General features: G+C 41.5%; 1 protein-coding gene across 4 annotated transcripts in view; it reads right to left on the reverse strand.

The window, feature by feature from the left end:
* Positions 1 to 22545, reverse strand: part of trim44 (tripartite motif containing 44) — a 46626-nt gene extending 24081 nt beyond the window's left edge. The window contains exons 1-5 of one of the 4 annotated variants that reach the window (XM_034588803.1): positions 22381 to 22545; positions 17595 to 18208; positions 15762 to 15839; positions 6886 to 7170; positions 16 to 38 (exon numbers count right to left, since the gene is read on the reverse strand). In XM_034588803.1, coding sequence (XP_034444694.1) covers positions 16 to 38; positions 6886 to 7170; positions 15762 to 15839; positions 17595 to 18191 — 983 coding nt within the window. In that variant the 5' untranslated portion in view covers positions 18192 to 18208; positions 22381 to 22545. Of the gene's footprint in view, positions 1 to 15; positions 39 to 6885; positions 7171 to 15761; positions 15840 to 17594; positions 18230 to 18652; positions 18852 to 19047; positions 19393 to 22380 lie in introns of those variants that run through there. The other 3 variants (XM_034588801.1, XM_034588800.1, XM_034588802.1) reach the window with 3 other exon arrangements.
* Positions 22546 to 23714: the final 1169 nt, after the last annotated feature.

Genomic DNA, 23714 nt, shown 5'->3' on the forward strand with positions numbered 1-23714 from the left:
CACGGGCAGGCTTACCTGGGTCTGGCCTCAATGTTGTGCTGAAAACAACGAGAGAGAGAAAGAGGGAGAAAGGGGGAGGGAGGGAGAGAGAGAACACAACATATTAAAAATATTTGCACAGGTGTTGTGGAGAACAAACTAAAGGTAAACAACATCATTCACATCGACTTGCTCCACAGCTGGTGGCTCTAAATCTGACCAATTAATTTGGGGTTTCATCTCACCAGTTGTGCTCATGTATATTCATCAGCTCTTAAAGGAGCAGAGTGGAACAAAGCAGCAAATGAGCTGCAAACATTGTTCATGCGCTGGATTTGTTTATTATTATTGTTTTAATTTTACCTCTGACGTAAGAGATTTTTCAATGTCAAAATGATGGATGTGATTAGTTGAATGCCGGCGTGCGACTCATCCACAAACACTGAAAGCTTTAAATTCATTCATGGGTGAAATGCAAAATTTTTATCATATTTGAAATACTGCCAATTACATAATTTCACAAGGCTTACCCACAACATTTACTCGTGTGGTAAATGGTCTGCGTTTCTATATACATCTCGTTTCCAGTCTGTCGGCCACTCAAAGCGCTTTAAAATGTTTGTCACAGTCATACACACACATTCACACACTGAAGGCAGTTAAGAGGTTCAGTGTCTTGCTCAAGGACACTTCAACACACACTGATCACTAGCGCTCTACTCAGTACTCAGTACCTTTTTCATAGCCCTTGCATTTGCATGGATCACACTTGAAACTGCTATTGCGTGCTACACAGCCAAACTACTTATTATACCACTCCTGATCTCAGTTGCTGTATTTTCAGTCATGACCTTGAGGACAAAAAAGCCTCTTTTGTTACTTTTAAAAGTCTGCCTAATTGTACAGTCGCACTAGACCAAAATTACCAGTGCTACGATGGCTGAGCCAGAAAGGAACTTTGTTATAGTGTAACTAAGTGTCTCGGAGGCAGGGGGTTCGCAGGCAGGGGAGCTGATGAGTGGAGGCTGTGGAGCTCTGACTGGCTGCCTGACTCACTGACTAAGGCTCTAAATTTGATTAGCTTCAGATCTGGACAAACACTTGGGTTGGAAACACTGGAGCTCAGTTTTCTTGGTTTACTTCGTCAAACACTTCAACAGACTCAGCCGTCAATTTGTGGACATCCGAGTGCAACACTGACGTTCACCAAAGGAGCTCTTGAAGGGTTGCTATAAGGCTGCCTCCACACAAAGCACATGTAAGCAGAGTTCCTTCTATTTCCCTGTTGCTTAGTTGGGTGATTAACTGATGTTTCATTAGTTAGTTAGATAGATGATTGCATTCTAAATACTGAATTTATCAATCTATCTATCTATCTATCTATCTATCTGTTTGTTAATGATTCCGTATAAATACGAGTAGAATTAGTTATATGCTTTCTGTATTTCTTTGATATTTCTTATATTACCTCACAATAAATATTATGCTGGTTTAATCCCCATGTGAATAAAATGTGCTTTGTTTTCATTTGATGTAATTGAAGCTTTGTGTAGAGCTGCTGCTCATAAAACTGGAAGAGCTACGCTGTTGACAGGAAGTTGGCAGCTCCAGAGGTTTGTTCTGATTGTAATTACCAGTTTGACACAGTGTGGAATGAAATCATACCTCCAGGGGCAAATAGTACAAGACTCAACATTTCCTATGTTATTCACATGACCGACAATCGATACCTGCAAACTAAAAAACTGGTCTGAACAACTAAGACTTGGGTGCAAGTCATCAACAGGGGAAACCTGAAGCTGCTCCATTGATAAAAAAAAATAAATAAAAGTATTCAATTTTGACCTCAAATTGCCATAAACTCAACAGCTCAATAGAAAAGTGCCATTGACAGTGAAATTAAAGTCAGCTCGGAATAGTGATAAGTCAAACTTCATCGGTTTTCAGAATACATTGCACTGCTCTATGGGAAATACCTCTGTAATGGAAAATATTTGATTTGAAATTACCTTAGCTCACTCATAAATATTCCAAATGCAGAAAACAGCAGTGAAAATAGTCAAAAGTCAGTGAGCTTCATTGGTACATGGTGTACTTTTTAAACACATGGGGGTTTGCAGTTGGCTCATGGTGAATTATTGATAAATAATATCACTTTCCAATTGTCTAAAATTAAACTATTCCCCCCACATGCATCTATTTTAAATGTAAACAGCATGAACTGCATGGGAAAGGTTCTGCGTTGTTTTCAAATCAGCCTCGGAGCTCTTCCCTGTGACCTGGGTCATGAGTCAGGGTCGGGACACAGATTCTCGATGCCTGGCTAATGAGCCATCTTAGCTTTGTTTTCTTGCCAGGAGGCTTTTGTAGCTTAAACATATTCAGAAAACGAAAGAACCTTTGAGAACCTCTTTGGCCGCGCACGTGAAAATGCGGTCCAACACAATTGCACAGTAAAGTAGGTGAAACAAACGAAAGTGGGCTGGCACGTGGGCAGGCACATGTGCACAAATGCTGGCGTATTTTCTTTCTTTCTTTCTTTCTATCTATCTATTCATCTATCCATCCATCCTGCTTATCCTTTGAGGGTCGCGAGGGAGCTGGAGCCAATCCCAGCTGACACTGGGCGAGAGACGGGGTTCACCCTGGACAGGTTGCCAATGTATCACAGGGCCAACATACAGAGAAAAACAACCACTCACACTCTCATTTACACCCAGAGCCTCCAATTATTCAGACCCCAATCGGGTTCTTTGAACTGTGGGTGAAAAACTGAGTACCTGTTGAAAACACACGCAGACATGGGATAACGTGCAAACTCTACACACACTTGGATTCGAACCAGGTATTGAACTGGGATTTGAACCGGTAACCTTCTGGGGAGTCAGTGCCACCCACGCACCTACTGTGGCCCCCTATCCATGTATTAGTGATCTAATATACTATTTTTATTAGGGACATTTCATGCTCTTACTTACCAACAGTACATAAATACAAATTCTATAATAAAAAAAAAATCTTCAATTGGTGACAGAGTTGAATGAGGTTTTTTCAAAATATTAATTAATTGTGTTAATATAACTTGTAAAGTTACATTTTGACAGACCTAATTAATTTGTGTTACTGATTGGAAATAGTTTCCTTTGAGTTGGTCCAACAATTTTTTATTGATATTTTCAGTGCACATTTATGAGCATTTCCATTTCCTCTCTTTTAAATAAGTGTGTGTAGTAACTGTGTTCAAGTGACATATCAGGGTTTTTAATTACTGTATATTGATTTGTAAATAGAAAAGTGAGCAGCTGTGCAAATTACTACCCACTGACGCTTTTTAAATAAAAATGTAGAGAATGTTTTGATAATAAATGGACTGAGACAGAGTATTAATTCATTCTTCCTCTAGCTCTTTGCTGATTGGTCAATGTTCATAATGTTTTTTTCACCCTGCTCCTGACCCTATTCATCGTGTGTGTGTCTAAACCTGTGTTATCCTGTATTAAAATGAAGACAGTAGATTATTAACAGAACCAGCACTGTTTTGTTTGTTTGACCTTAATCACAAAGACTCACCTCAATTATGTGGTTTACTCTTTGGGAAGGAGTTTAAAGGGTGGATTTTATGCAAGTGAGAACTATTTTACCTCACTGTCGTTTCCACAGTTCTGCTGTTACATGGCTGCAGATTACTTGCTTGATGTGCTTACAAAGCTGCAATCGCTTCTCCGACTTGGCTCTGAACGTTGAAGCTGCTAGTCTTTCTTTTCTGGTATAAAGAAATTTGGAATCAAGGCACTACTTCCAAAATGTGCTGCAGGCTGTAAGGGTAGCTCTCTGGCAATGGGATTAGATTGTAAGGAGAACTAAACAAAAAGCATAACGGGAAACAGGGTCAATATATTTTAATGTGAATTTTCAATTGAACGGCACTGAAGGTAATGGCTTTGTTTCTAGTGTCACATCAGCCTCTCTCATGGTTTCATTCACAGAGAAAATAACTACTTCACACTCCTGCAGCTTTAGCTTGAAGAGGGCTCTAGTGCTGAGACAACATAACCACTGATTATTGGACGAATCTTTTCAAATATGAGCAGTGCTTTACTCCTTTTCATAGACTGAATCTTGAATTTAAGCATTTCTTTACTTTTAACGAGACAAAATATCACCTCAAGGCAATTTTTGTTTTTTGATGCTTGACATTTTAAACATTTACAGCAACTAATTCACCAAAACAATTATTGACTGATTCATGAAAAAGGGTAAAAGGTTTCAGACGTAGACAAACGCTTCACATCTCAGACGACCTGCAGTAAAGAGCCAGGTGAAGGATTGGGGTTCAATTTGCCACTTTGAGGCTCTACTACCATGAGGCAGACAGTGACAGAGTGAGAGAACAAGTAGGAGAATGAATGTCTGAGTCAGTTATTCTCCGGATCCAAGAGGCTTCACACATCGAAAAAACGCTGTGCGACAGAAATTGCTGCAGGTGTTGGTGAGTTGAGGTCGACTTGATGCATCTCCTCCTCTCCTCCTCTCAGGCAACCTTCCACACGTCCACCTCCACCCAACTCACTCCGAGCTACATATACCATAGAATGTATAAAAAGATGGACCACGTGTCACTCCCCCCTTTTGAACAAAATTAGCTAAAATGTTCTAATCGTGTGATAAAAGAAACTAGTTGGACTATAAACAGTGAAGGGGTGAAGGGCCAGATATCCACTGTCTGCACCAAAAGCCACCAAAATATCGGCTGTTGCCCTAGAGGCTAATTCATCGTCTAACGTTAACCAATAGGCTCTGAGATTGACGCAGCAGTGATCGCGGAGTGGAGCCGTGTTATTGAGATTAGTCTTAGCTGCCAATCGTGACGCTTCACCAGATTTTTATAGCATCAAATTTACCAGAAACTTGACACTTGAAAAAACAAGTTATAGAATACCTAAAACGACAGAATTCATGTTTGCAAAAATGTATTTGACGTTTCAGTTTGGTTCACGTCCCATTTGCTAACGTGAGGGAGGCACGGTTTTAGACCTGTACTGTAGCCAGCCACAAGGGGGCGATTGAGACACTTTGGCTTCACGTTTGGGTAGCTATCATGTCGTCCATCTTTATATTCAGTCGATGGTGTATACCCACAAAAACAAAATAACAGTAGCTCCTCTACACCTCCACACTCTTCTCCTGTGACCACACGTCCCCCAAATAACACTGCCCGTCACGATATCACTTAATATAGTAACACACTCTCGTATTTAATCCAGCAATAACGAACAGATAAAAACAAACGGGGTAACCATTGGCATTCAATTAGGGCCCCTAATGAACCTGGCTCACAATGGATTCATTTCTCAGCTCGAAAAGCAATCTGCACGTCAGCCTCCACCATTACTGCCGCCTCGCTCGCACTGCACAGCATCGCCAGGGAACGCTCAAGCCTCCTTTTGAGACTGTGGGGACGTATATATGGCAAGTGACAAATAGACCAGTGGGATATTTTAATTTGGGGTCTATGAGCAGTAAAAGCCTCCTCTTCAATGTTCAAATGAGAGACGAGGGACTGCAAAAGCTGCAGAATCTGAAGTCATGTAAATGTGTTGAGATGGCCGTACTTTGACAACAGGCTTTAAAAAGAAAAGGAACGGTGCAAGTTACCAGAGGACAGACATTAGGAGACTCATTTTGGGATTTATTTGCATGAAACTGTGTCATCCAGACCCAAGAGTCTGTATGAAATGAAAAAATATATATATATATATATTTCTCTAAATAAGAATAATTCATGACTGGATGAATACAGCCACTCGCTCCTTTCATGTAGAACAAAGCTGTGTACAGTGGCACCTGTTTACCATATTTATTTTGCTATAATGACTCTGCAGCAGGTGCCACAGTCATTAGGAAGATAATTCTGTAAGTGGAAGGCCTGGGAATCATGCCTGGCTGATCCCGGGGTGATCTATGGGTGAGCCAGCATCCACACTGCTCAGGTATCTTTAAGCAAAGAACCAAGCCCTTTGGAGCCAGAACTTTTTTCTAGGCCACCTCACAACTATATGAAGACAGATTGAGATGCCACTGCAGACTATCCCCTGCAATTAATTATCAATAATAACTGTTTGCAGCATGCACCATGAAGTCAGGTGCACATGATATACAACACAAAAAGCTTTGTGATGGCTGGACAATTCTTTCTAATTGTTTATTGACAGTAGTGTCTGATTTTAAAAGGATTCCCTTATTAACAACTTTGGCACCAGACTACTGTGTTCAAAGTTCACATTAATTCATTATTGACCCTGCTTCCTTGTGTTGTCAGCTCTTTGGAGACCTGGTCATTTAGGGTGTGATCTTTGCTCAGAAATGGGCATTTGGACCGAAAAGCATTGGCTTTTTATCCATTACCTCCTCTTTTGTTTGTCTGTCAGCAGGATTACTTACAAACTACTGATCCGATTTCCACCGTTCTGTGGAGGGGTGGGGCATGACCCCAGAAAGAACCCATTAACTTATGCTGCTGATCCGGATAAACAGGCAGGTCCAGGAATTTTTCTTTTCACCTACTTTGACCTGACTAGATAGGGCACTAGCCTTGGTGGAGTCTAGATGTGGCTTCAAAACTCAGTGGATCCAGTATGATTTGTGAGAAATTTCAAAAAGCCATCTTTACACTTACAGTAGATTGTTAAAAGGATGAAAATCTAATGATTTCTTCCTCAAAGAAAATTCAGAAAGCCAAACTTGGCACACCTTCAAAAACATTGGTATTGTGAAGTTTACAGAATTAGACAACACTGGGATTCTGGGACATTTTCAACTTTCTCACCTTTCTACCTGCACTGGAGTGTGCAGTGAGTCTGATTTAAGAAGCACAATAAGGACAGAAGAAAGGAAGCTTGTTCTCACCATCACTCTGCGGGCTGGTGCGAGGGCCGCGGCTACCACAGCAGGACTCGCTCCCTCCGCCTCGGCTGCTTCCAGCAGACAGAGCTCGTGTGTGATGCTGGCCATCTCCTCCTGCAGCTGCTCCGTTTCGACGGTGATCTCTGCGATCTTCTCTGCAGCGGACGCCGTCAGGAACGCCTCTTTGAGGTCTACCAGGTGAAGCGTCCTCTTCTCCGCAAGACGCACCAATTTGCGCAGCTCATCGAACTGGGCGTCCACATAATTCTCGAGCTCGTCTATGGTCATCTGAAGTATGTAGAGGAGACAGAGAGGGGAGAGCAAAGGACAAAAGGGGTGAATTTATGTAGAGAAAAGGAAAGAGATAGTCGGCTGATATGCAAATTAATCTGAATGATAGATATGAAACTCAAAAACAAGCAAATAAAAATGGCTATGACGAAAAAGAGATGTTTATAAATAGGCAGACAGCAGCTTCTCTCTTTTACTGACATGTGAATTTTATTTTAAGAAACTCACTGGCCTCTGTCATGCAAAAGCTAATTGATAGCTTGAGGCCTACTGCCTGAATGTACACTCCATGCATCCCATCTGTAGATAGAGACCTCAGAGGCTCCTTCTACCACAGCAAGCCATCTGTTTGGCTTTCAAGGTAACTGAACTGTTCACTGGGATACACGATGAGGTTCTCTTTAGACATGACTCATTAGGCTAAAACACCTCAATAAACAGATGCCTCCCTGCAATGCTCCCCACCAAGATGTCTCCACCTCCAACTCAGATGCTGTCATGGGGTAAAACGGCACAAACTCCCATGATTTCTGCTCCTGAATATGTTATTATCACCTCAATCTATGAACATCAGCTGCTCGCACTCTTCCCTTCAGCAGAACTTCTCTCTTTTCCTTTCCATCCATTTTATGTAATTTCCCCTCAGCCTCTCTGTCTCTCTCGCAAAGCAAGGAATCATCTGTCTTCACTGAAGTTGGCAGAGCCAAGGACCCAAGGGGCCCAAAGTTTTATTGTGTATTTGCCATTTCTGCACAAGCAATCAGATTCTCCAAATTGCCCATTACACCAAGTCCAAGAAGTAACAGATTTTATTTACTTTGAGCAGAGAAAAACATGCACATTTTTAAATTCTGAATCAGACAGAGATAGTTAACATCTACTTGGGAAGCGAAGAGTCATTTTCTCTTTTTGCCTCAGCAAAACCAACCATGAATCAATGTCTTACACATGACGAAAAATAGGCCACAACTGGGATGAATTACCATCAAGTTCCATCTCGGTGAAAGAATGAAGCAGCACAGTTTCCGAAGCCATATTTCCAAGCCTCTGGAATGAAGTTCTTCTCCTTTCATATAGAATAATAAAAGGAAGTGCTCAAATATAATAAATCCATACTGAATTAGGACACAGGCTGATTAAATCTTCTGTAAGACTAATTATAAATTGAGCAGGAAGTACTTACAAAATAGATTAAAATATGAGAAGACATTTACTACTTCATTTTGTGCTGTCACTAGAATTGAATGCTTAAGCTGTTGCTCATGTTTTGATTTCTCTGGCATCGAGCTCTGAGCTAAATCTGACTGAGGTGTCATGAATGCCAGGAAATATCAACAATTCAATATAATAAATCTAAATAATCCTGTCAAATTATCATTTCTAAAAGCTTTGATCTACTTTGGGTGTACATCTATTAAGTTTGCCAATTTCACAATTTTATTGTATTTTTATGGAATCTCTCAATGATAACTAGGAATTAATTCAGCAGTAGCAGTAATCACTTCATTAGTTCCATGTCAGGTGTAGCTTTAGCATTTAGCAGGATGATCTATCGAAGACTTCACACCCAACCATGTAACTTCTGACGTGGCTTAAGAAGTGGCGTAAAAACTACGTAATCCTGCTTTTACAAATAAAGAACTCATGATTCATTTCTAATGTAATCTAAGCACAACCAAGTATGCTAATGTTAGCAAAAGTCACATATAGACACACATATATTGGTGCACTTAGCTGTGACACAACTCTGGGGCCGCATCCTTCAGAGGCTGCATCGATAAACTGATTGCGTCACAGCAGCACAACTTGTAGAGATGTTTAAGTAGCCAAGTGATTGGTCAATGGTTTAGCACATGTTGTGTGTGGCTAATCGTTTACATCAAATAACATATAATTTGTAGCACACAACACAATGTGTCTGCTTGGTAATAACACAAAAATTGTGCCAGCTAAAACACATTTGTATGAAGAGTTTGTCCCATTTCGAAGGCTCCTTCAAACGCCTCCTTGATTCAATTTCTGTGCATCGAAGGATCCAAAGGGCGGGGGGCATTCTCAGGCCAACCTATCCCAGTGTTCATTGGGCACAGGTAGTGAACCTAACAAACTTGTAATGCAGGGGGCTTAGCTCCAATAAGTGCATCTAAAGATATGCAAAAAGTGGGACAAGCTGGAAAAATACTCCGAAGACCAGACCTCCTCATTTCAGCTCAGCCTCCGTGACTACTCAGTACTAGTACTTATGTATTGGTTGAGTAAAAGTTAAATAGGATACCTTATATGAAGTATGTGAATGTCTCCACTATCATTGTATTTATGTGACATAATTTTAAATAAATTAAAAAAGAAGATTTTGAGCTTCATAATCAAAGCAGTTAGCATAAATCCCAAAGACCAATGCTAACTGAGAGAAAACATGAATAGAGACGAGAGAATCACAACATATAACTTATCAACATAAGCATCTTATATATAATCTGTTAGACATTTTTAATCCAACACATATCATCACTATATCTCCCGATATCCAGGAGCTCAGCAGAGCCCCCCTGCCATCTCGAGTCCCCATGGCCTCAGTGGCAGATGGGAGCCGTGATCCTGGATCAGTGCTCTTTGTGTTTGCCGAGCAGGAGCCCTCTGCCCTTGGACCTTTCACTGAGAATTTGTCCCGCTAGCGAGGAAGGGGCATTCATGCGTGCTAATCTTCATTTGCATTGCTGCAAGCTGAGGCCACAGAACGAGGCCTTGGGAGAGACAGCAGCACACTGCAGGGCAGAGCCAGAGTAAAGACGAGGGATGAGAAAGTACGCGCAGAGGTAGGACAGCAGATCAAGAATGCTAATTACTTCTCAAAGCAAACGTTGACTGTTCAGAAAGCAAATTACAAAAGCCAAATTCTGTTTCTGTCATATTTCTAACATGCTTTATATTAATAGACCACTATAAAACCGTTCTCAACTGAAATTCCATAAATATACAAGCAAATAAAGTAAAACATATTACAGATCTCATACATGTAATGTATTCTGCAGTCATGTCAAAGCAAAATAGTCGTTTTAACAAGTAAATAGCAACTTGAACCTTGATTTCATGACTTTATGTACATTATATTGGAGCTGTGAAATGGGGGTGCTGAGAGAAAGGAGAACAAAACTGAAAAGCTGCAGGATCTCTGGCTTAGTAAAAACAGAAAACCTCTAATGCACTGCACCAACACTTCATATGATTAGAGTATATCGAGACACGCAAATAGAATTGACTTCACACACTTGTGTACTTTTGTGACTGGCTACAAAAAGTGGTTGCGTTTCTCATTGGTGCTGATGGAAGAAACAGCAGAACCAAAACCCTTTGGGAATAAGAACAGATTATTGTATTACTTTGGTGAGACAGCAGCGCACACCAAAATGAGAGAAAGTATAAAGCAAAAAAAAAAAGCTAAAAAATAATGTCAGTGGTAGGCTCAGTTTTTAATCTCAACCTTTAAAGAGAAACACACACTTCAGTGGGCCAATCATCACAAATGCTTTTTGTGGAGAAAAGCATCTAAACATTCTGCTCAACTCTCAAATGTATCATTTGAAATTACAAGAGAATATAATGTGCCATTGACACGATGATGCGTTTAGCTTGAAATTGACTATTCTCAATTTGAGCATTTTACCAGCACTTTTCCATAAGTGGGCTCAGACTTATGACACCACTTCATATATAGTTTTATATCAAATTTTTGGAGACAAGACAAATGTTTTATCCGATGCTGATGCCTCTGGAGGGGAGAGTGCTTAACTTTCTTTGAAGGTTCTCACTGTCGGTCCTGCTGCTCATTCAGAGGTTTGTTTTGTGTGATGCTCTAAAAAAAAAAGGGCTAGAAAGCATTAATAGAAAATTAGGAGTAAATGGATTTGAACTGTCCTTGCCCTTGGCAATAGTGGCCCTGTTCCAAGTTATCACTACTCTGTGTCTCTCTCTCTCTCTCTCTCACGCTCTTTTTATCTCCCCCAGAAATGAGATTCTCCAATTTGGCCTCTCACACAACACAGGAACAGATCGAAAATTAATCTTAACAACACCAGGTCTTCAGAAGTCATATGAAGTAATATAAAGAGAGGGTTTGAAAAAAGAAGGAAAATGAGACAGAGGGCCTTGGGTGTTATAATAGTCGAGTTTCCATATCCAGCACCTTATTATTGGTTTTGAGTGCGACAGTGTAGCAATGTCAGCCAAGCAACTTTCTGGGTAATGATAGCGAGTAATTCAATTAAAATGCTGTGCGCAGAGATAGGAAAGGGACGACAGCCGTAAAGAGCAATGAGAGAGTGGGGGTAGAGAGAAGAGGGGGGAGGAGGAGGAGGAGGAGGAGGAGGAGGAGGAGAAGAATGAGGTAGAGGAAGACAAGAAAAAAGGGAGGATGAACAAAGCAAACAGCAGCAGCCAAGTCCCTTCATACCTCAGCTGCCTGTTCCTCAGCTTTGGCTGGCTATAAGACAGCTTTTAATGTGTCTGCTGCTCTTGTAGATTTTATGAGGCGGGGAGAATGGATGTAGCCACTGCACACACACGCTCACACAGTTGTGACTGGGTTAATGTTGCCATGCTGCTTCCAGATATCAGACCATTCTCTCTGAGCAGGGTGTGCCCTAGATGATACCCTACACACGGCAGACAGTGAGTAAATAAAACATGAGCGTGGGGGGTAAATATGTCGACTACCTGCTGCCCTGCTTCACGTATCACTTCCACCTCTCTGATGATAAGTAGCGCTCGCTGGCTGTTTGACTGACAGACAGCCATTAGACCCCTCGTGTTACGCTACGCCTCCAGGTCCACCAATAATATGTATGCAGCTTCATCGCTGGGTGTGTTTTTGCATTATATTCCATTCCCCTATGGAGAATGGAGATATGAGCTTTGAGAGATTAAAATCCCCCTCACCTGCAGCAAAGTACATAATTAAACAAACTGGATTTGATAAGCAAACAGCAGCTAAGGGTTAAATCTGTCCATCTACCTCTCCCCTCCTATACAGACGGACGCTCACACCACTTCTCACAAGACCTGCAGGACGTCAGTACCGTGCAGTTTAAACACTTCCAACCTCCTATCTCCTTCTCTTTTAGCCTCTGTCTCTGTCTCACAAACACACACACCCTTACACTCACACCTGTCCTCACCGGGAGCAGTCACTCTGATGGTTGCCTGTCATGCATAATAAGAAACGCTGACATTTCAGAGTGCAGACAGGACACGCCGACAAATCCACATAATGTTCTCTCAGACAGTGCCCTGTGACTGAGCAGGTAAGTGGTTTTTGCCAAACACTCTGCACCTCTAGCGAGGAGCCGCACAGAAAACTAAACGTCCAGGGAGTCCTTGGGGCAGCATTGATATTTCTGTACGACTATAGACATTATATCCAATCAAATTAACCTTCCACATAATCCCGCTGTGCTTCGGTCACATCTCTCCACGTAGCGGGGCGCCGCTCCTGAATGCCACTGCTTTCTGATGGGCTTAAACATAGTTATGCGGTAGGAGCAGAGCATAAGGTGGAACAGAGTGCTGCAGGTGTAGCTGAGAGAGCAGGTGCAGCAGCTATCAACTGTAAATAGCGGAGCCCTGTATGTCCCTGATCCTGCTCGTAATCAGGTTTTATTTTCAGAGGCACCACATGCCCCCGTTAAGGCATCTGTAATGGAAATACTGGCTCTGCTTTCAAGGTTGACTTGCCATGAAAATTCAGTTTGAGAAGCGTCTGTTTTGTTTGATGACTGTGGTGACTGTGTGTGAAATGCACCATGCACCCGGCTTTTTCTGACGCAGACCTTGTGGAGCTTACACTAAAGGGTTGAGATAAGGTTAACAATGTTATTTCTTTTTATTATTTCAGACTCTGACCCTTGTTTCATGACTTTGTTTCATATGACTGACTGAGACAAGCTGTGCGACACAAACTAATCCATGTCACCTCCCTATATTTCCTCAGTAACCATCAGACGCTCCTGCACAACTGCCATCAGTGTGAAATGGACGTCGGCCTTGCGGGCATTAAAAAGCTAAATATCTGCGGATGCTGATACTGATACAAAGTCCGATACAAAAAAATGGCAATGAGTCCTAGGTGTCGTTATTAAACCCTTATGCCCGAGAAATGTAATTGAGGCTTGATATTTTAAAGTTTAAGATAGTTTCACCATAAACGTTACTACAAATAACTATAAAATTAAAAGAAAACACAAATACAAGTCTGTGAAAAACATCAGTCAACCAAATGAAACCGTTTGGGCTCTACCTGTAATAAATACTAAGCTTTACTGCCGTGTTGGGGTACATTATATTAAAAGGTTCTTTTAATATTTTTTTACACCTCATTTATTTATATGGAGGAGTAAAAAAATATCACAAAGCCTTTACAATTTAACAGTGTGTAATACACCGTATCCACCTTGAGTGAATACAAGGATTTTTATCCACCTACCAAGTAGAAAACAGCTAGAGGGTATTTCAGTATTCAACATTCCCTCTGTTCCTATTTTATACATGACAAAGCCGAAGACGCACTCACTTTCAAAATACAAGTTCTGACTTTGCACGGAAGTGCTGAGTCAAAAAAGTGACGTCAATTGAAGCCTGAAACCGACACGAGTCAGTAATCCCACAATGATGCCATTACTCCGACGCTTCGAGTAGAATGATATCTGCACAAACTCAATAGGCAAGATGTGTTATCTGTGAATGGCGAGGCATGCTAAATATATGGATTGAAATAATTGTCACTCGTGTTTACTACCCGGTGCCTTTATGACATAATCTCTTTTTAATCCCTCTTTATCCCATTCAAGGCTGCTGTGTTTCCACCGCTGCAGTGCTTACTGCTCTACCCACTGAATTAGAAATGAGTAGTGTCTTCTTTTTTTTTTTTTTTTACTCTGCTATGGTTCCTCAAAGTTAAAAACAAGGTTGAGTCAAACTTTTTTGTTAAAACTCTACTTGAATCCTACAAAAGGTGATGAGATAATCTGATAGACGTAACCTATACTAAAAAATCCTTGTGCAGGTTATTTGAGTCACGCTAAAATAAAAAAGACAAATTCATGGTTTTAGTTCTGGTTGTTATATAGTTTACTTTTATAGTGGAGTCCAACAGTCTGTGATAACTATTCCATTAGTTTGTAAGGTAGTTAATTTTTAGCAATTTATCCATTCGAACGGAAATTTGAATATTTGCAAAAAATGTGCATGAAATTCAAAATAGTATTTGTTAAGTTCCCTTTTTCCTTTGCAGCATTTACTCAAGGTCTCATGGATTAGTACTTGGAAGGGTATATCGTCAAGTTCAACAAAATTATGGTCCGAAAAACACATTTTCTAAGATATCTCCATTAATAATGGGGCTAGTAAGAAAATCGAAAGCTTAAATTGAGCAGAAAATTATCCCCCATCATTATATATCATAAGTGATGGAGAAGTCAAAAATAAATCAGAAAATGACATCATGCAAAATTGAAAAATAAAAATGTCTTCATCCTATAGGACTATAGACACGACCTAAAGCTTATATACATAGAATTTTTTTTTATTCATTTATTTCATTAAATGCCCCCATAAATGTTCAATAGGGTTTTGGTCAGGTAACCAAAATCCATGACATTCAGGACTCCTCTGTCTTCTGGTGTTTGAGTTGAGTTTGGGGTCATTATCCTACTGATGTATGAATCCTTTTTTGTGGTTAGTGTGTAGTCGGTTCAGAGCAGGTGTCCAAGTCCAGAGTTGACAGAACACCCAGAGGCTTGAATATTCCCTCCAGCATATTTCACAGTCGGTTTGTTACACCTCAGTATCCTCTTCTCTTCTGTTGGTCTCCTTACATACATCCCTACTGTTACTGCCATAAACCTCAGACTCGGATTCATCACTGTGAAATGCTGGTATTTCTAAGCCAAAGCATTTGGACTTGTTTCCCATGGATTAGAAGCAGCTTCTCGTCCTCTGAGACCATTACAAGACCACCATACTTTTGCTGATTGGAGGCTTACATTCTTTATTTAGCAAATTCTGTACCTGGGATGAAATTGTTTCTCTTTCCCTCATGGAACTCAGATTTTGGATGAATTATTAAAGTAAGAATGACTACTAATGTCGTCTGCTTGTTTATTTTTCGACAGCGTTCACCTTGGAAAAAACCCTGCAAACGAGTCTACAGTGAGAACAACCTTCTGAATTCATGTGATGTACCATTTACAGCCAGACACTGTATGTTTGCTACACTTGTAACATTCAGTCTGTGCGTTTCAGACGAAGCTGAACATCTGGGCGCAGCACTTAGAGGATATCTTTGAAAGTAAATCACGAGCAATTATAATCAAACCACATGGCACAAAACCACATCATGAACCGCGGTGCGATGTGTTCACGCTACGCTGTCCAGCTCTAATTGTTGCAGAGAACTTCTCATTTCATTTGGTTCGAGTTGGTTGGAGCTCATTACTAAATGAGAGCAGCTTAATGCATCTTGTGGGAGTGGAGTATATGAGTCATGCTAGGATTCGACTTAGCTCCGAGTTGTGTGTGGGGGAGTTTGCACTGACCACAGGGTTGATACACTTGGTGTTGATCTTCTCAGCCATCTGTTGTGTGCAGCCCAGCAGATCATAACCATGCCTGCTCTACAGTCGGAGAAGAAAAAAAACAAACAGTAAACACAACATTGTATTCCACTACATTAGTATGAAAAGCACATCACATAAACAGAGGTTATTTCTGTGTGACAAAAGTAGACTTACGCACCTAGCTAGTTATTAGCTGTTAATCGTTACCTCCACCAAGGAGGGTATATTTACACCCCTGTCCTTTTGTGTGTTGGTTGGTTTGTATGTTTGTTTGTCAGCATGATAACACAAAAACAACCAAACAAAACTTGCTGGAATGAAGATGTAGGCGTCACGGAAGAATACATTAAATTTTGGTGCAGATCTGGATCAGGGGGGTGGATCAAGGATTTTTTTTTTCACTTTCTTTAACCCTGAGTTAGGACATTTCTCGACATTTTCCCAGGGAATAATTCATGGATACAGATGAATGAAATCTGACATATTTAGGGGACTGACATGAGTGTGTGAGATTTGGTGCAACTTAATTGAATGTAAGGGGACTGTGGGGCCTTGTATGCGCTCTACTGAGTGTAGTTAAGTGCATCAAATGATCTTATGCTTTGCTAAAAGCTTTATCCAGTATGTCTGGATAATGGTAAAAAAGACATTAATGCTATAAATCCCATATCTCACTTTTGATGGTGTGATAATATTTTTGGGATGATGTGCGTCCTTCAGGCAATGTTGATGTTGATGTTCACTATTTCCACATGTAAAGGATTTCTTTCACATGAACACATGGACACAGGAAGCGGGATAAAAGCTTAAATAGGTTTAGAGTAAATAATGTGCCCTTGGGCTGTGTATGTGTGCGTGTGTGAGAGAGAGAGCGAGGGAGAGACCCCCTTTTGTCTCTCATTAATCCATATGTGGTCGTGATGCAAGAGTAAACTGGTGAATTGTGCTGCTCTACTTTTGTTTTCTAGATGTACAGCCAGTGAAAGTACCATGACTGTTGTTATCGATGTAGCTAAATGCATCGGCCTTGCGTGATGATTCTCAAACGAGGCTCTCACTGAGATTTATTTGTTGAAAACAAACAAAACCCTTGACGGTTCAAAAATATTAATCCAAAACTAAGTCCTGGTTTCTGATACTATCGTAGCCTTGTTAATTGGTTCTCTGTGCAATAACACGGTCTGAGTGTGTTCAGCGAGCTGATAACATCTGACTCCAAATGCTACTATACTCATCAAAAAACACAATGCGGCACTGAGCCCACAGTGATGATGTGATGAGGACGGAGTCATTCTCGAAATCCAGCACATTAGCCCAGCTTACTGGAACAACTGCAATGCGAACGACTGGTGACTCACTGGACCCCTTTTGTACGCCTGAGGCAAAGAGGACATCTGGGAAATGGAGGAGTGAAGCCACAGTTGGTGCCGAGCCAAACGGACATTGGGGCATATTCATGATGTTTCATTTCCATTTCACAATTTTCACAGAAATGATTTACGCAGCCGTATAATTGACTGGACTTATGACTGATGTCATGAGGGCGATCATGAGACATTGTTAGGTTTGAAATATTACCAAGAGCTCTAACAGAGCCCTGGTGAGTTGACTTAAAGAACACAGGGCCTACAGCTATTGGCATACTACTTAATATTGAATTAGAAATGCAAACCAGACGATGCTCTGAATACATTATGTCACACAGAACGCAGCTGCAGATGTTGTAACGCGTGCCATAGTGGCTAACTGTAGATGGTATAGAGTAAATCACATAAGGACATAAAGCTGTCATGTTCTAAGTGTGTGACTCACCTTCTGCCACAAATAGGCCTCATGCAGGGTAATGATCTCATGATCCTTGTGCTCACCCTGCACCGCACACAACACACAGATGATCTTCTCATCTGCTTTACAGTAAAGGGAGCCCTCCTGCCCGTGCTCCTTGCAGCGCAGCCTCTCTACCGTCACAGATCTCCTCCTCTTCCCGGCACCCCCAGCCGCCACGGCCTCCTCCCCTGCCTCTGCACCCTCAGCTCCGACACCCAGCGGCAAATCATCCTGGACTCCCTCTTTTCCCTCAGCATCGCCCCTCTCACCCCCATTAGCCATTGCCACTCCAGACAGTGCCAGCGCCTCATCCTCAGCTTCACCCCCAACTCTGAATTCTCTTTCGGTGCCAAGTCCGTTAACTTGTGGCGCCTCATGGTTATAAGGCATTAGCGGGTGATGCATCCTGCTGGCGTGTCTCTCGGCGTGGATTGGGCAGAAGGCAAAGCTGCAGGCATGGCAGACTTGTGTGGCCGGCTGGGCCTCGTCGGGCTCGCACACGTCACATGACCCGTCCATCTGTGGCAGCTCCTCATGTTTCACCCCCGTCGCTCCATCCTGTGGTTCCCCTTTGTCGTCCATGGCTGCCGATGATAATTCTGGGGATCAGAGGAGTAAATCTTAACAGGAGACACACACAGAGTCGAGGACAGGTTATTAATAGCGCTGACTTTCGGTGAACCGCTCTCATATTTGCACAGGCGAAAGGCCAAGATCCTGAGGCCTAATCCCATCTGATCTAATAGTCCTACAGCTGATGTGTGAAGGGAGCCAAAAACTCACAGGGGACAAGATCCAGTGGAACTTTATCGCACAAAATAGTGACTCAAAAAAATCTGCACCACGACACATTAAGAAGAAGGAAGTGAACTGTCCTTGGGCGCAAACACACCCACTTTGTTTACTGACTCGCGTACAGAAAGTGCTGCGTGTGTAAAGCTGTACCCTTGGCATGACCAACGACACACACACACACACACACACACAAACAAACACACGTGCACTCTCCCTCTCGCTCTCTCTGCATGTCCTCGGGCCTTGACCTTTTCTTGTCTTCTCCAATGTCCACCTCCTTTATTCAGTCCAGCCTGCCGGAGTGAAGCAGGAAGAATGAACAAGAGGCCATTGGTGCACGTCTGGCACACACACAAATCTATTTTTTCACACTTCCTCTTGCTCCACTGGGTCTTCCTCTCCTGATCTGTGTTTGTGTACTTTTCCCACTGCTGACAAAAACAAATGCTGGAGAGGGAAAAAAAAAAGTGCTGTAATGCAGAGAAAACACACCATCTCTCTCACTCACTCACACACACACACACACACACACACACACACACACACACACACACACACACACACACACACACACACACACACACACACACACACACACACACACACACACACAGTTTGAAACTCCTCCGCAGTGTGTACTTACTCGTCTCTGTGTGTGTGTGTGTTTTTGTATTTCTCTCCTGTCTATGGCTTGCTGTGAGCTAACGGAGCTATTAGCTTGACGGCTAGCTTCCTTAGCACAGCCTGCGCACCATCGATCCTGTTCTCGGGGCTGTCGAACTGACGAACTTTCCCTTCGCAGCAGAAATAAAAACACGACTCCAGCAGCTCCAGGGACTCGACGGCGCTTCACTTCCTCATTCGCACCAGAGGCTGTCGGGATATGTTATTGTTTTTTTGGGGTTCTACTTCCTGGTTGTGTGGCGCGTGAGATCGAGAAAGACGCTCAGAGGCTGGAGAGAGAAAAACCTGTTTGAGCAGAGAGAGAGAAACAGGAGGAAGCTGCAAGACACGTTATATAATCATATGATTCAAATGCCCACGGTCCTCACGGTGTCTCTGGTATGGAGGAAAGAAACAGGACATTTCGAGGATAAAGTCATAATATAACGAGAATATATTCATAGACTAGTATTACGAGAGTAAAGTCGTAGTTTTACGAGAACAAAAGTCATAATATTACATAATAATGTGATTTAAGTCATAATACTAAAATCAGAAGTCATGATATTACGACTTAAATGTCCAGTGTGTAAGATTTAGGTGAAAGGGATCTATTGACAGGAATTGAATGTAAACTAATCGATGTTTTTTACTAGTGTGTGATCATCTGAATTGTTCAAATTGTTGTTTTATTTACCCTCGAATGATTCCTTTATATTAAAATACTAATTCAAGTGCAGAGAATGTGTGATATAGGAACCTAATGTTAACATTATATTAAAATAAACAGAAATTTCTGGTATTTAGGGGGGGAGCCTGTTGGAAGTCAGTTTATTTAGCTTGCTGCTGGCCAGTTAACTTTATGTTGTAGTTGAAAATTATTTACAAGGTGGATCCAGACGCTAGTGAAACTTTTGGAGTGATGGGAGTTATGTGGTCGCGAGTTGTGGATCTACTGGAGTGCGTTTAGGACATTGAATGATCAACCATAAAGAAGGCAGTTGTAGTTAAAGTCAATTCTTGATGTGATGAAGGGCGGCGGCAACCTATGTTTTATTTGACTCTAAAAAGTTTAGGGCCTGATTCATAACACAGTGCTTAGGATCCATACTACATACACAAGTATGAGGACTGAAAGCCTCTGAACAGACATGGAGGTGGGGGGGCTTGAACAGTTTGTTGCATATCATCAGAGTATGAAGGTATAAAATGCAGGTGGTGAAGGAGAAGGTTTGTGTGCCATTGTGGTCATGTGCTCAATGAGCCTGACAGTACAGTTGTGTTAACTGCAGCAACTTTACACTCAAAAAAGTACATGAAAACTAAAATCGTACTGAGTTATATGTATACAAAGATATTATTAAAATCCATCCATCTAATACTTAAATGCTATTCGATCTTATCTTGGATTTCTACAACTGATGCAAATTTAATCAGTTGGCCAAGTTAATGGTAGTTGAGGTGAAAAGAGGGTTCCTGAAACCTGCTACCTGCCACATCCTGTCATCATCCTCACATTTCAACAGCTGCAGTGGTTCAACAACTGACCACAAGCGTCAGTAGCAAACTGCTCATCCCTCTCCTCTGAGCTCCAGGTGTGGAGGATGTGATGGTGAGACAGCACTGAGGAAAAAGAGAGCAGATTTGAGTTGGCTCATACTCTTTTATGATTGATTACAAGGTGATTATGGAAAAGTTATAGCAACACCGCTGGTTTTAATCTGCCTGATAAAGTGGATCTATAGGTGAGCTGTGCTATCAAGGGAATATGAGAGGCATCAATATGCGTATAACGATTCCTCTCACTTTCAATTTCCACAATCTGGCTCGAATTCAGCGCCTCGCCATCTGCGTCGCTAATTTCCCCTGTCTCCGAAAGGCGTGCACATTCTCTTGTCAACTTTGTTTTTATCGATCCCTACTTGTGCATGGAAAGTGTGTGCGTATGGCCCTTTCAGGCACCGTTTGTCGCACTTGCAATATACGCAGAGACACTTTTCTGTGATTCAAGTGATCAATGTAAAAGTTGTATCGACAATAACGGTGCTTTCTGGAGCTGGGGAATGAGACGAATCCCCCTGTGGTTTCCTTGGGGGATAAGACAATGTGAGCGAAAGCAATATATGCCAATATCACAAAATGCAGCCCCTATTTTCCCAGTGAGCGATTCAACAGTCTTACAATGACTGCAGGGTATTGAAAGAAAGAGACACAGCTAAAGTGAGTGACAGCTACGAGACCAAACTCTCGATGTGTTTATTATGTGAATGCAGGAAAAGGTTCAGCTGGAAGAGTACACGCTTTGTGCATTTTAACACCGGTGTTAATGGTGGTGGTGGTGGGTTATAATTATAATATCTGCTTTCCCCTTCTGTTCACATCCTTACCCTCCGCAAACCAGCACTGAGAGACAATGGAGCAGGATTAGAGGTCTGGAGAGAGAGAGGCAGAGATGAGGACAAACAAGCTGTTCTCTGTAGAGAGATCTAAAGAGGCTATTGAGCCGGGCTTCACACAGACAGTATTTGGCAAAAAGAATTGTTGACTGTTACTCTGATTTGAATGGCACACCATAAATAACCATAAACCTTGTTCCCAGTTTGCCTCCAGCATCCACTTTACGTGGATGATGATGCGGTCTTTGCCAAATTTTTTGTCAAGTTGTTTTGAAGTGGATTACACTGACACAGAATTTAATCAAAGACCATAAACAGAGATGACTCGACTTGCAAAACGAAATTTGCGCTGGCACGAGACCTGCTTGTGCCACACTAATGTGACGACTCAAACTGAAACTGTTACCAGAGGGAATTCAATGGTAAGAGACATATTCTTATGATTAGAGTTGTCGTTGGGACAGACAGCATAAATGGTTACGCCACACACATCCTGAAATATTATTTTGGTGCTATTGAACCACATTTCATGGCCAGTGTGAAGTTAAATGGTCAGCTGACTTTGTTTTAAAATGTTTCACTGCATTCAGCTTTGTTAAACAGCAAGAGGCAGCCTCCTGCACCCTGCAAAAATAAACTGTAAACGATTAAAAGGCTCATTGACTTGCCATTCGTTAGAGTAAGAACTCAATATGAATACAATATATGGCTACTGATAGGAACTCAGATTTATTCTTTCTCTACCCGGGGAGAAACAAAATGTTACAAGCAATAGGAGCTAAATTTGTTTTTCTGCAGCTCAGAAAGAGCCTCTGCATGGAAGCTGGCAACACAAAAAAACAACCCATCTAGCTCTTGGAAAAATCTGCCAAGAATGAAGCTCTGGCAGACAAGCACAGCAGACAGAAAACACTTACCTAATGCCTCAGCTTTAACATTATTTTACTGGCATGAGGTTAGTCGCTGGTCTGGAGACAAAATGTCCTTCAGTGCAGCACTGACCTGAGAACTTGGAGTGAGTTTATATCTCTTTCTGTTTAAATGATATTCTGTCTTCCAGCTCTTTATTTGCCCTCCTGCTCATTCTCTGACTTTTCCTCCACTCTCTCTCTCTCACTAACTTGTCATAGCTGTACAACAAAAAACAGAATCAATATGCTGTTATACAAGGCTGTTTGTGGATTCCTGGAACCCATCTTGTGAAGCAGGACAGCGAAGCCTTGCGGAATTAAACCTTAACCCCTTCAAACCTGATATTGAATGTGGACCAAAATAGAGAGACGCACTTAGGTTTGCAGTTGTCCATCAAGTATGTCAACGTGTGAGATTGGCCCTTGGTGCTTCACAGTAATATTTGTGTGTTTGTTGTGCAATTTCAGATTGATCAGAGGAAGTGAAGAAGCAGTAAAGACGGAGATGTAGGTGAGGGAAGTAGAAAAAACATGCTGCTTTTACTCTTCTTTATGTAGAAGCATTCAAAAAACAGATCAAAAAATGTCCCCAAAAATACCAATATATCCTCAATGCACATTCAGTCTGCGAATAAGGGCCAAGAAGTTTTCTCACCTGTGTTAATTTGGCAGCAGGACTCATCCAGTACGTCCACCTTAGCAATAATGATACTGTAACTTTGTTTACTTATATGTTTAGTTTTTTTTCTTACATTCTTACAATTCAGATGACGTGAACAATTTATTCATGAGTGTTTCCACTTAAACTTAACTTGAACCTAAGATGTCTGTCATACTTCTAAAGTCATACATTTCTAAATTCCCACGCTGCAGCGTCTACTTCAACTTGTCTTTTTTCCGCAGCACTCTATTATAGACATGCCCAGAATGCATTGTCATATGTATCACACAAAGCACCAACGCATTACTTTTTAAAGGGAAATCTGCACTCTCTCCTCGAGTGGGAGAAAAACACATTTTGTTTGCTCCCTCATGAAAAGGAAATTACTCAGGTTATTGAGAGAGGGTGGTGGTTGATAAGAATGTTACTATATATAATATTGGTGTATGAATTTCAGTAAAGGTTTTGAAAATGCTAGCTTGTGTTCACCTTTGGGATTAGGACAGATTTTTTTCTTTCAGATAAATTGCCGGTTCTTGCTCCTCGTACAGTTGCGATTGTGGTTTGGAGTTTAAGTGTTAATGTCGTTAAAGTCCCACATAAGGATGGAATATGTTTTTTGTGTGTGTTTGCACATACATGAGTTAAAATCTGACATTATCAGGGTGCTGCCTCTATT

This window comes from Hippoglossus hippoglossus, chromosome 6, assembly GCF_009819705.1.
Source record: "Hippoglossus hippoglossus isolate fHipHip1 chromosome 6, fHipHip1.pri, whole genome shotgun sequence".
Classification (NCBI taxonomy): domain Eukaryota; kingdom Metazoa; phylum Chordata; class Actinopteri; order Pleuronectiformes; family Pleuronectidae; genus Hippoglossus; species Hippoglossus hippoglossus.